The sequence below is a fragment of the Cucumis melo genome, chromosome 6 (assembly GCF_025177605.1).
Source record: "Cucumis melo cultivar AY chromosome 6, USDA_Cmelo_AY_1.0, whole genome shotgun sequence".
NCBI classification, from domain to species: domain Eukaryota; kingdom Viridiplantae; phylum Streptophyta; class Magnoliopsida; order Cucurbitales; family Cucurbitaceae; genus Cucumis; species Cucumis melo.
This window is the reverse complement of record NC_066862.1, coordinates 21,076,629-21,090,516: the sequence shown is the minus strand read 5'-3', so window position 1 is coordinate 21,090,516 and position 13,888 is coordinate 21,076,629. Positions and strand designations below refer to the sequence as shown.

Sequence of the window (13,888 nt, the reverse complement as noted above, 5' to 3'; positions counted from 1 at the left end):
TAAATGTTTTATTTAAATGCTTAAAGATTTCCAAATTTGATTTCAATTTGCCCAAATAATAGCTTGTGAGGGATTTATGCATTAAAGTGATTTACTTAAATACTTAAAAGTTGCATTTCAAGTCTGATGAGGAAATTTATATTTAAATATTTCATTAAGTTATGCTAGTGTTATATCATAATGAATCCCAACTACCGATGAGAAGGCTTTATAGAGGGGCTATGACAATTACATATGCCATAATGCCTATGGGAGAAGATTTCCTGTCTTAACTAATCTTTTGGGTGACAATATTTAAGCTTACGTCATTTGAACTAATTGAATCTTTGATATGGTTATGAATTTGAACTCCTAAATGCCTAAATGCGTTATTTAGGCATTTAAGAAGTGGTTAAAGCCACCGCATAAAACCAAAAAGTATCTCCTATATTTTACTTTTTTTAATAATAATGTACTGAAATCTTTGTAGTGATTCAAATCTTCATGGAGGAACTAAATGCCTGTGTTCAAATATCATTGCCTATAGTTTCCTTAATGGAGAACTCGATTGTAATTAGTGATTATATTAATTCAAACTAGATATTTGTAGATTAATTATCATTGTTTCTACTTATATTATTTTTGTTGCAAGGGTTCTTGCAAACCTTTGGATATTCTTTGTGCTAGTGTTTAATTTAGAACCTACTGCGGTTTAGTGGTTTTTTAATTCTAGAATTCTGTCAAGGAATCTGAGGAATCAGAAGAGATGGATGAAGATAGCCGAATAAATGAAGAACTTCGCCATAATAATGAATATCAAAAGGGTTAGATATTGCATTTAGAGAAAACATTCCATAATGAGTATTAAATCTTCGAACTACACTCAGCCAATACTATGCAGAAATTGAAGCCATGGTAAAGAAAAATGAAATTTAAATCGTAATTATGTCAACTGTGCATGCTTTTATCGATAACATGCTTTATCTCTTAGTTTTCTAAGTGAGTCTTGTCTTTGTATTTCTGTTTAGTATTTGATTTTTCGTGTTGGCACGTCCTTTTTTGTCGTATTTCATGTTGATGGTTCTTCACTTCTCTCTCTTTTTCCTGTTAGTTTCTATTTTGTTTGTTTCTAGACTGGTTTTGTTTTTCATTTAGCTGAATTAAATCCAATTAATGGATAAGGTCCATGTGGTTGTCTGAAAATTTGGTTTTCAGTTTGCTCCATTTGCTCCCTCTCATTATGTTACTTATCAAATACTTCTAGTTGGGGAGTGCTTAATTAGATAACTGTAACTGCATCTGTCTGACTATTATTGCTTTAAAAATGACTGGAAAATATTAGAGGTTTTACAGCTGGAATTTTTGGGGTGGTTCTAACTCTTATTTTGTAGGCATCCTTATATGGCAGTGGTTTAAATTTTCAGTCAAACATGGGCACTGTACTGCCTGATTCAGTTCTATACAGTTACAAGGATGAATTGGTACATATAAAGCCATTGGCCAAATTTTTTATGTTTAAATCTATAGTATTTTTGACTTGGTGGCAAGGTGTTGGAATTATATTGCTCTCCTATTTGTCTTCGATTTGTTTAGGAGTCCTGCAACCCAAGGGTTATAGTTTAAGTCAAGGGTCCAAGATTTCATCATTTGTATAGAGGTAGCCATTTATTCCTCCCGCATCCTCTTCTTTATTTATTTATTATTATTTTAAAACTGTTTCAAATATAATATACGATCGGTGACACCCATTGATTATACAACTTGTATCCTCTAATGTAGTTCCCTTTCTCTTAGATGGATAAGAGTTGACTCCAAGTAGAAAAGTTTATTAATTCTACCTTTGTTATGCCTGAATTCTGTACTTGATTGTTGAAATTTGATACAGGAACAAACTTTTGAAACCAATAGAATAGTTGAGGAGGTTCATTTACTTTTATACATATGATAGTATAGAGATCTTTTCAGGGTCATCTGATTGAGCTTGTGCATTGACTCAGAAGAATTGTGATGCTGGTGGTGATATATTGGCGATTGGCATCACACAGTTAATTAGACTCTTGGGTATGGAGCTTGTACTGAGATGTTTTTTATTACTGAATTATGTAAAATTCTGGTGTTTTTTATTGTTTAATTAGATGATATGCTAGCAAGTTTGTGTTAACTAATTTATCAAAAAGTTGTGTTAACTTTGTTAGTGTCGGTCAATTTGCAAGTATTTGAAGAATCCATGGATCATGAAATCAATCAAGTTCATTATGTGTTAGTATGATTTGATTAGGTCACTCGTATATGTATTACAGTTAATTTATTTATTGGATTATATCGTGAAACCTTTACTAATAATATAATTTAAAATTTTTTATTATCAATATAAAAATCTTTTTAAACATATATATGTTAGTAATGTTGGATCATATTTTTTTTAAAGCACAAAAATGTCCAAATAAGTAAATATATGGTAGAAAGATGTGTGTTGTAAACTGAAAAATAACAAAACTAAAAAAGTGTCGACATATAAGTATTTATTACATAAGAATAGTGTTGTAAGAGCACATTTCTTGACTAGAATTATATGTAACGAAATGTTAAAACATGACACGAAATATGTGTCGTCAATAACGATAAAATGACATGAATAAACAGATTACCACATGAACAACGACATTTTTATGTTGAGTTATAGATAATGACATTTAAAGCGTCAATATAAGGATATTAATGATAGTATATTAGTGTCATCTACTCATATTTAACGAAACTTTTTTTGAAGTGTCATTAAATAGCCTATCTTGACAGGGGCTTTAATGACGCAAAAATTGTGTCGTTGAAACTCTTTATGACGCAAATTTTGCATCGTTAAAACTCATTTTTCTAGTAGTGAATTAGGTTCGGTTATACTAACTTATGTTAAATCATGAATGTATAAGCCAACAGCTTAATGTATATCTGAATGATTAAGGAATTTCTGAAATGTTTCTACTATGTTTACGATGATTTCTATGTTTAAAGTTAAGCATTGAGCATAACTATTTGGAAAATATGTTTTTGAAAACATTACTCATTGGACATTTTTAATTCATTTGTTCAAATGTTTTTTCACTTTTCAAGTAAGGATCGTGTTGCTTTGAGCTAATCAACTTATGGCTGCCATGTCAAAGTCTAATAGGAAGTGTAAAGTAATTGTATCGTGGGTAATGAAAAATGTCTTTATAGGTAGTTTGGTCTGAACAAAACCTTGGTAAGTATTATATTTTATAAAATGTAAATAAAATAGACTATATTTAAATTTTCTCTCTAAAAGATAAGTTTTATGCTTCTGTTGAATTTTAAGTCAGGGTCAGCTGATATCGTTGAGACAAAAGGCAATATCGATTGACTTCACACGTCTAAGGAGCATGTGTGAACATCATACCTTTTGTTGAAGCCTCCCATTGCATTTACCTTTCTTGTAATCTCAGGGCACTTATCAATTGATGTCTAAGCAATCCACATACTCCACATTGCATGACTTAGTGATTAGCCCCTTTTGCTCATTCAAAACAGGAGAAGTTAGCTTCAATAATTGAGTGCAAAGTTTCGTTTACTTCTCCAATTCTCTCTTCTATGATTTTCCTCACTTGGTTCTTGGTTATTTTTCAGCCCTCTTGTTTGATTTTGATCAAGCAAATGTTCTTGATGATTTCTTCTTTCTCTCCTATCCCTTTGAAGTCATCTTTCCTCTTGGGTTATCTCTTCAAAAAAATCAAGCTCACAATACCCCCGGGGAGCAAGCAACTCACCAGCAACGATGCCACTTTTGATGTGGTCCAGAATAGGGGTCACTTTTTAAGAAAGAGATACAACAGTGCAAAAGGTATTCAAAATATATATAAAAAAAAAATGCAACTAATTGGGTTAAGAAACCACAATTTCAAACCATCCAAAGAATTATTTTTACCCAATCTCACTGCTCGCAATATTAACAAGAAAATGAGAAAATGTAGCATAGAGCAAGAAAGGAATCGTTCACAAGGGATTTAAATTGTTTATTAACAACAATTCAAGTAGTAGAAATTCAAGAATCTAAGGATCATGCAATGGGGAGGGGGGTTGGCGTGATAAAGCAAAATTGAATATTAAAGCAAGTAAATGTTTTGGGTGTATATATTTTTTTTAAAGGAATTAGCACAACAAAAAGAATATTAATTCTCTCAATCAATGGTAAAAGTGGGAATAGATCATATTAGCAATTTTTCTACCATAGAACAAAAGATGCATTACAAATTAACTCAACCCACAACTAATTAGTTTAAGAAACTAATATACTATGGTAATGAATCAAGAAACAAATCCAATTCATACTAAATTCAAAGAAATCATTTTCATCTTAGCGGTTTCCATGAATTATTTAGAATTTGCATTAAGATTCTAGGCTTCAATGTTGTGACTATCAAGAACAAAGAATGCCTTTTTCTCAAGAAAAATTAATTACTTGAAAATTTAAAAATATCATTTGGAAATGATATGCTAAAGATCAATTAAAAAATTCCCAGCCATTCATCCTTCAAATTAGAATATGCTTAGCACCATTAGGAATTAAAAATAATTCATGCAATCTTGGTTAATCAAGTCAATTAAACGAGAATTAATTTCAAAAGCCTGAAAGGAAATTCAACTAAAGATTGAATTAAAAAGTAATTAAGACATGAGTTCTCAAAAAAAGTGTGCTAGAAGTACCATTCCTAAGAAAGTACCTTAGTTGATCATCTTCTTCAAAGTAGCTCAAAAGAAAATGACAAAGTACGTCATCATTTCTTGAAGAAAAATTGAGAGAATTTTATAGAGGAATTAAAGAGGAATTTACCAGATAATTTTGCTATAGATCGATGAAAATCTAAAAAATGAAGTGCTAATTATGTAACTACAAGCTTGGAGGCATAAGCATTTAGGTCGACTTGCAGAGGAAAAGGTGTGAGCCTGTTGACGTTCCATCGAAGTTTGTAATGCCCCGACAGTACAAGAATTTGGCGGTTGTTGTCTTTAAGAGCCAAGCTTCGGCATTGCGGTTTTTGGGCAAGATCGGACTTCTAAAAATTATTGAAATGCCCATGATCTTGTTTTGGCTTGTTTTAGCTCCAAATTAAGTGATTTTTGTTGTGTTGGACTCGTTGACTTGTCTAGATTATTATTTCATTCGAAACTATAATTTTAATGTATAAGTGATACAATATCGAGAATCTTAAAACTACGAAAAGTAGTTCACTTTTAGTCCTAAGAGGAGTATTTTGTTATGTATGCAACATCACAAAACCCAAAGACATACTCCTAAAATACCTAAATTTTTTTTGCCACCCATCAAAATTTCCAAATGAAAAAGATTTGTTGGAAAATAAAGATAAAGGTACTATTTATGAGGTCATTAATAAGGAAAAAGAAGGAAAAGGAAAATAGAAAAAGAAAAGTGGGAAACCTAGCCTTCATAATCTTCTTCTTCCCCTTGCAGCGGCCGGCCACCCCCTTTCTGTTCATTCTTCTTGGCCGGCGAGCCTCAGACGGCAAAGACCCCTATGAATTCACGTTGACACGAGCAGACACCCTCACGTTCAAGGTGTTACTCACGAACCCACTTTCTCTCCGTCACTTCTGGCGAGCCGTGGCGGTGAAACCCACGAGTCATTTCTGCAATGGTAACGCGATTCTCCATGAAGCTCCATGGGTTTTATGGTCGTTGTGTAGCCAAGCCGATGTGACACCCATGAGACGAGAACTCACTTTGTACACCTTCTCATCAATGTCTCACCGTTTCGACAGGTTTCAGTATTGACCCACACTTCGATTGGCTTCAAATTGTTGTACCCATATCGTTTAAGGTCCAGATCTGCCAAGTTCCACGTTTTTGGACACCCGCCAGCAAGGTTTAGAGCCTCTTCGATAAGATTCGGTAAGAATTATTGCTCTAATTTCTTTTTTAAATTGGATTGAAGTGTTTGAACAGTACTATGAATTATTGGAACTTGTTTGTTGTTATGTTTGGGTTGATTTTGTGAGTAGTTGGTTAAGGTTCAGCGAGGTTGATCTCGTTTTGGACTAGTTTAAACTAGATTAAAGTGTCTTCGATCAGTCTTTGACTCGTGAAAGGTTGTTGGTTGTAGCATCGTACTAATTTGTAGTGATTAATTAAAGGTTTATGGTGAACTAGGATTAGAATATTCTTGTCTGAAAACCTCTTGTTGTTGATTAAGGTTGTCAAACTGGGTTCTAACCCTTAAACATGATGTTTAGGCTCTCTAAAGGATGTTCTTTCAAGGAAGCAAATTTTGAATTGAGAATTATAGTATTGTTGATCGAGGTAAGTAGTTTTCACATCCTTTTCACAATGTAAATTTTGATAAAGATGTGTTTTGACTGTTGTTATTGGATAAATGGCTGATAGTGTTTTGGATATTTAAAAAGATGTTTTGTACCATTTCAAACCCCTTGAATTTGTTTGGATGTTATTAATGTTTTCCTTTTTGAAAACATGTTTTATGTGATTTGAGAACCGACTGAAAGTATTTTGTATAGTTTTAGTTGATTTTGTTTAATAAAAGTATAGTGACTATTTTGAATGATACTTGAAAATGTTTTGATTGATTTTGGATTGAATGTGTTTTTTGTTTTTGTTTTGGTTACTTCTGAAAACTTGTGGAAGATTTAAATAGTTTGATTTGATGAGTTCTGTTGTTGAAATTGCTATTTGAAACTGCAATGTTTTGTTTCAAATATTTCTGATTGTATTCGGATATGCTAGTTTTCGTGTTTAGAGATTGTTTGTTATTTTGTTATAGCCAAATTTGGAATTGACAATTTCTGTTCTGACTGAATTTATCTGTGAGAGGACTCATTTTTGTGGTTTGACATTCTTTGGAACGAAGATTCTTGTGTGATGCACTCACATAGCCTCACATGTAAAGTAATTTCTGTTCTGGTTAATCTTTCTGCTATTTAGGTTGATTGTTAGTTGACCTTTTTGACGGGTGTTATTGATGGTTGCCATTTATGCTGGGCTACTTGAACTATGTATCTTTCTGTTAGGCTACTAACAAGTAAAGTCTAGTATTCACTACTTTAATGGCAAAAACAGAGGCAGCACTCTGTATTTATATATTTATAATGCCAAAAGGATAACAGTCACAAGCTAGAATAAGAGAAATAACAGCTGAAATGCAAGAAAAGAACATACCACCCTTCTCCCTACGAGCTAGGGTGTCTCCCTCGGCTACAGCAGCCTTTTCTACCAACAATACAAAAATAAAACCTAGCTACCCCATTCCCCAAAAGATACTATTTATAGGTCCTGAAAACATTCCTCCTGTAGGGCCCACTCTGCACGTTCCAAAAGATACTATTTATAATTCCCATTTTGCACGTGGCCGTATTTATAGGGTCTCACATTAATTGGTCTCTGTTTTGGTAGTGTTAGGATGTGATGATCTATACCCTATTGGGTGGCAACCCCCTTGGGACCTCGAAAATGTCTGCATATTGGGTTAGTAAAAATTGAATTTCAGTGGTAGCTCCTCCCCTTCTCCTTGCAGACCTTGCCTCTTGCCCGCCTTCAGCTTCGATCTCGTAATTCTGCCATTCTAATAGGAACCCCTGATCTTCTAATTCCCATGTTTTCTCTATTGTCTTCAAGGAGCATTCAGCTCTAATGAGGGACGGGTCTCCCTTAAGTACAACCTTTTTCTTACCCACCCAAAATACCAACGTTAACGATGGCCAATGCACCTTCATCGTGCCCATCGTGTCCATCATGTCCAGCCATTGCATCCCCAGAACGACATCCACCTTTCCCAACTCTACTGCTAAGAAATCAGCCACAATTGTCAGTTCTTCCAGCTTGAGCTCTATCCGCCTACAAATTCCTTTTCCCTTGCATCGGGTACCATCCCCAGTTGTAACACCAAAGTGAGTGTCTTTCTCCATTGGTAGCTTCTTTTCATCTACTAATGCCTGGTGAATGAAATTGTGGGTTGCCCCACTGTCAATTAGCACAATCACTTCTCTACCCTTCACATGCCCCTTCATTTTCATTGTGCCTTTTGTTGTAAAGCTGGTAATCGCTCGATACTCAACTTCAGCTTCTTCGGTGATGTCTAACTGTTTCAGCTCCACCCTTTCTTCCTCCTTTACTTCTGAATTTTCTCCCTCTTCTACACTTTGCTCTTTGTTAAGAATAAAAAGCATCAGCTCCCTCTTCTCTTTTATCTTGCAACGGTGTCCGTGAGAGTATTTCTCATTACACCCAAAACAGAGACCTCTATCTAAACGTGCACGAAATTCCACATTAGGCAATCTTTTAATCGGTGGTTCCCCTTTTTGGTAGCTTCCTTTTAGAGGTATGGTGATCTGTCATTTGAAATTCATTCTTCTGCGGCATTCCCTTGTCATTCCCCCTTGAACCTTAGTAGTGGACGATTCTCCTCCCTTTGGTTTTGGGATTCCCAATTCAGCTCTAGCCAGTTTCAAGGCCAGGTTACGGTCATTCACCAGTTGGGCTTCCTTCATACAATCTTCCAACGTTTGAGGATGCCTACTAACCACTTCTGCTTTGAGGGCCGGTTCTAATCCTATCAAAAACGTGTCCCTGAGGACACTCTCTGCGATATAAGGTAGAGGTGCTGAGTAGTTCACAAACTTTTTTACGTACTCATTGTAAGATCCATCTTGCTGAATGCGAATAAGCCTTACTCCCAAACTTTATCCTTTAAGAACTCAAACATTCTGGCCTTCAAATTCTTCCACGACTCCACCTTCTTCCGGTTGTGCTCCATCTATATCAATCTACTTCGTCTTGTCCGAAACTTACCACTACTACCTTCACCTTCTCAGCTTCGAGTAAGTTATTGATCTCAAAGAAATGCTCTGCTCTGTATACCCACGATTCTGGATTTTTTCCTAGGAACATCGGCATTTCCAACTTTTTATATTTGCTTCTGTCCACTAGAGTTGTATTTACCTCAGTCGTGACATCCATCTCTTCCAACTTGCCTCAATTTAACTTCATGATTGACCCGTTGGAGGTCCCTGATTCCTCTTTCTTTTTATAACTATGGCTTTCTCTCATATCTTCCGCAAGCCGATCCATAGTTTTCTTCATTTCTATTATAATCTCCATTAATCCCGATATTTCCTTTTACGTTCCTTCTACCCTCTCTTCCATCTGTCGCTGAGCCATTAGACGGGTAATAACCCCCAGTTTGCAGTGGCTCTGATACCAAATGTTAGGCTACTAACAAGTAAAGTCTAGTATTCACTACTTTAATGGCAAAAAACAGAGGCAGCACTCTGTATTTTTATATTTATAATGCCCAAAGGATAAGAGTCACAAGCTTGAATAATAGAAATAACAGCTGAAATGCAAGAAAAGAACGTACCGCCCTTCTCCCTACGAGCTAGGGTGTCTCCCTCAGCTACAGCAGCCTTTTCTACCAACAATACAAAAATAAAACCTAGCTACGCCATTCCCCAAAAGATACTATTTATAGGTCCTGAAAACATTCCTCCTGTAGGGCCCACTCTGCACGTTCCACGTTCCCATTTCTAATTCCTTCTTTCATCATGGCTGTCTTGTAAGTTTACCTTTCTGCCCCTTCTTTTATACATGTTAATAATAGGGGGTCTCACACTTTCCTATTTTGTACTTAAACGTTTTGAATGACTGAAAGCTCTATAGTAGTATTAATAGATTGAGAGTATTGACCGATTTAAAACTTTGTATTTGAAAGTTTTGAACAATTTGTGTTTTTAAAAGTACGAAAGTTTTGTTTATTAAAGGTGTCGAAAGTTTATTTGAGCGCTTTTGGTTTTGTTGAAAGACTATATGAAAGTTTCAACCTGAAAGTTTAGAAATTTTATGTTAGACCATTGTGATACACACATATGAGAGGAGGGGCAAAAAGGTAAAAGAAATAGTTATGAGAGTCTAGTGGGACAAAAAACGGTTAGTGGGTATATGTGTAGTGTTTTGTGTGTTCTGGAAAGGGTCATCTGGTTTTATCTCTTGTGTTTTATTTCCTCTCTAGAGTTGGAGGAAGATTGATTTGTACTCTCTTTTTCACTTTTAATTTCATTAAGATTCTCTACTGTATTCCTATCATTTTAGTTGCTTGAAAGATCTCGGTTTCAAAGTATCTATTGTTGCAAAGTTTTGAGCGAAAGTTTTGTAATGATTTGTATTTTTATTTCCTATAGTTTTGGAAGCAAATGGATTTGAAGACTTGATATGGGAACTGCTTATTGAGTATATTGTTGTACTCATCTTTGTTTTTCCAAAATGTTTTCAGATGAAGGATCATGTGAAAGTTTTGAAGAAAGTGAAGTTTGGCGTTCAGGCATAGGTCATCAAAAGATGTTTACATTAGGATTTGATAGTTTGACTCAGGACTTCTTTGTAATAAGTTGCTTCTGCTGATTTGTGTAAGTTGTCAAAATGATAGTTATTAAGTTTTCTGCATTTGTTATAATAGCAGTATTAGAAAATACGGGCTATTACATAAAAAATTGTCATTTAATCTAATCTATTGACAACCCATGCCAGATTAATTAATAGTTCTCAGATGCTCATGAAGGAATGATTCTGACAAAGCAATACCGGTGTGTGCATTCAGCAAGCTGCCAGTGCACCAAGGGGCACCTCAGTGAGGATGCAATATTCCTAGTATTCCAGCATTTGAACTGGAACCCGAAGTTGATTGCTACTCTTTCCTGTGCATGCAAATGGTTTGACGATCTCGCCAAGCGAGTGCTATGGAAGGAGTTTTGCAGGACCCGAGCTCCAAAAATGATGCTGGATCTGCAGTCTAGTGGGAGTCACAGTGTGGATGGTAACTGGAGAGCTCTTGGAAAACTTCTTATTTATTGCTCGGGATGTAAGAAGGGTGGTCTGTTCAATAACATTCAAATTCCTGGTCATTTTGTTTATAGAACCCGATTTTCTAGGACATCGGGCAAGAGTTTTCTTATGCCACAATGCAGAACAGATATTTTATATGTATCTGATCCTTGTGAACATCTCGATCAAGGGGAAGAGGGGGATATTGGTTTCTTCAGGGGTATTTTTAAGTCATTTTCAATGTCAAAGGTTAGGAAAATGCTGATAAAGAGAGGAGCAGAGCTTCATCCGACGGAGGTGTGCCCTTATTGTAAGGCCAAGCTATGGAGCATGCTACAAGCTAAAATGATCCCACAAAGTGCTAGCTGTAGATTGGGTGCTTATGAGGATTGTATCGACTACTATGTCTGCCTGAATGGACATATGCTTGGTATTTGCACTCTGTTACCTTTGTCAGATTCTGAGGAGACATCCGAGTTGGAGTGATAGCTATCATCCTACAACCCTACAGCTCAGAAAAGGTAACTAAACACATCTAACGTGTGCATGTTTCTCTAGAGAATCTTGAATCGATTTCAAATATGAGCAACCAAACTGTTCTCAAGCTTTTGAGTCAAATACATCTTGTTTAAATATTTGTTGTGTTTTTCCTTCTGCAATCATGCTGAAGCAAGTGTTGTAATTATATGGTTATTATGATTTGAGTTTGCATATATTCTTTAGATTTGTTGAATCCCAACCAACAATAACCAGAGTATGTAGTGGCAAAACTACTTCTAGTTACCTCCTATTGGTTTTCAACTGGAGGAACTTGGGAATTTTATCTGATCTATGGAATGGTTTCTTTTACAAGCCTCTGGTGTCTTTTACGTGCACCAGAAGGAAGAAAGGAAACCAGGGGAGTTGAATTATGTTAGGAATCAAGGTAGTGTGAAATGTCTTTGTCCCACATTCTAGCCAATGAGATGACTAATGTGGTATTTGAGTATCTTGGCTCTCCAATGTGCTTAAGTACTGAACAATTTTATCAAATCTAGTTGTCGACATTGTGTAGTGGAACCGCTGGAGGGTTCTAATCGGGTGTGGCTGAGTGAAATATTGCTTCATAGGACGTCGGCTTTTTGAGGATGGGGTATTGTTAGGAACCAAGGTAGTATGGGATCCCTTTGTTCCATATTGGTTAGAATGGGAACCATCATGAGTTGACTTAGTGGTAAAAGACGAGACATATCTCAATAACTAATTAAGAGTTCATGGATTCAATCTAGGGTGACCACCTATCTTGGAATTAATTTCCTACAAGTTACCTTGACACCCAAATGTTGTTTGGTTAGGCAAGTTATTTCGTGAGATTAATCGGGTGCGCATAAGCTGGTCTGGACAGTCACAAGTATTGGAAAAAAATATTGGTTAGAATGGGATGACCAATATGGTATTTAAGTTGTTGGCTCTTCCACCCCAAATAGCTTTTGGGGTGGAATTTTCCAAGGTGCTTAAGTACCTAATAGATTAGTACCTAAGAAGGTGTGATACTATTTTTGGGTCTTTGGTGCAAGTGAGAATGCACAGGAGATGGCTTGTTGTTGGTGCTGCCACGGTGAAATTGCAAATAGAAGACCCAGGGGGATGGGGATGCGCCAAGGGGTTTATACAAGTTTCTTTGCACTAAATTGTAGTCGAAGTTTTTGCATTTTCCATTCTCTATACCCTTCGTTTTCTTTTTTTTTTAAAAAAATTATTTATGGGAACTATTGCATCTGAGAAGTCGTTGTTCTTGAACAGGTTGATAAAAATGCCTGGAAAATCACTATTTGATCTCACGTAAATTGCATGAATTTTGCGTCAAGTGCTTTCAACTTCTGTTTCATGGAATCAAAGAAACCAATCCCATCTCGTTTTCATCTGCAATCTGCAGCTTTAGCATTCTGGACAATTTTTTCACGGGTGAAGTCTTGGGACAAGATTTTTGTCAAAAGGGAAAAAACAAAAACATCCTTTTTACCTCAAAAGGTTGTGTGTGAACCATGTCTTTTTCATGTAAATTAACCTTGATTCTATACTTGATATTGTTGGGATGATTATGTACCCGTCTTATAAGGCAACGGATTGCTTCATATTTTCTAAACACTTAGAAATCTCCTTGTGAAATGGATACCTTCTAGGCTTCTAAGCTTCTAAGCTGAAGCTTCTATACCCTTTTATTGATTATCCAGGGTATAAAAAGACATCAATCTCCCCCTTATTTGAATTGCATGGCTTGGCAAGCACGGTATGTTTTCGGCTTTTAGGGATTGGACCAGTTCAGTCCAGTTCAAATAAAATGACTATTGATTACACCCCCCCCAACGGAGGTGTGCCCTTATTTGAATTTTCTTTCTCCAATATTTTTATCTTTATATATTTTCTATTTCTGTTCCTATCCCATGGCCTAAAAATAGTTCGAATAACTCAACAATCTAGACTACTCGATTTGGTTGGATTATTTAAAATGTGTGTTGGGATGTATTGAAAATTTTGGTATATTTTGGGTTGGGTTGGGGTCCAATGGTTCGATCCAACCCAACTCGGATTAATAATATATATGTAAATATATATTTATATTTATATTATATATATTCTATTATTTATTTAATAAAAGTAAAATTAAGAGTATTTTGTTAAATGATCGGATAGGAAGTTAAACGATTGGGTGGAAGTTAAACGATTTGTTAAATGATCATGTAAAAGTAAACGATCATTTGAAGGTAGAAAGCTAAACGTTGCGTAAGAGGGTAAACGAACACATAGAAAACTAAACGATTGTGTAAGAAGTAAACGATCGTTTGAAGGTAGAAAGTTAAACAATTGTGTAAGAGAATAAATGATCGTGTAAGAAGTAAATGATTGTTTAGAGGTAGAAAGCTAAATGATCGCTTAAGAGAGTAAACGATTGTATTGAAAAGTTAAACAATTGTGTAAGAGGTTGAATGATTGTATAGGAGGTTGTAGGGTAAACGATTGTGATAGTATAGAAAGCTAAATGATTGTATGGTGCAAAAATTTGATAGTATAACA

General features: G+C 35.4%; 1 protein-coding gene and 1 long non-coding RNA gene across 3 annotated transcripts; both read left to right on the top strand.

Annotated features, from left to right (window-relative positions):
• Window positions 1-1,208: 1,208 nt before the first annotated feature.
• Window positions 1,209-2,173, top strand: LOC127149887 (uncharacterized). The gene is made up of 3 exons (XR_007821740.1): window positions 1,209-1,460; window positions 1,573-1,636; window positions 1,945-2,173. It is a non-coding gene; the product is annotated as an uncharacterized LOC127149887 (long non-coding RNA).
• A 3,214-nt stretch (window positions 2,174-5,387) lies between these two features.
• Window positions 5,388-13,202, top strand: LOC103491829 (EID1-like F-box protein 2). 2 transcript variants are annotated; one of them, XM_008451931.3, is made up of 5 exons: window positions 5,388-5,899; window positions 6,241-6,307; window positions 10,287-10,419; window positions 10,541-11,355; window positions 12,617-13,202. In XM_008451931.3, exon 4 carries the CDS (start codon window positions 10,574-10,576, stop codon window positions 11,318-11,320), a length of 747 nt encoding a protein of 248 aa, XP_008450153.1. In that variant the 5' UTR covers window positions 5,388-5,899; window positions 6,241-6,307; window positions 10,287-10,419; window positions 10,541-10,573; the 3' UTR covers window positions 11,321-11,355; window positions 12,617-13,202. The 2 variants fall into 2 exon arrangements, with proteins under 2 accessions (XP_008450153.1, XP_050942574.1); XM_051086617.1 differs by lacking the exon at window positions 6,241-6,307 and having other exon boundaries at window positions 5,389-5,899; window positions 10,541-12,961.
• The last annotated feature ends 686 nt before the right edge of the window (window positions 13,203-13,888 follow it).

What these genes read in the sequence shown, in the direction of transcription:
- LOC103491829 (XM_008451931.3), top strand. Translation starts at nt 10,574, where the DNA reads ATGATTCTGACAAAGCAATACCGGTGTGTGCATTCAGCAAGCTGCCAG.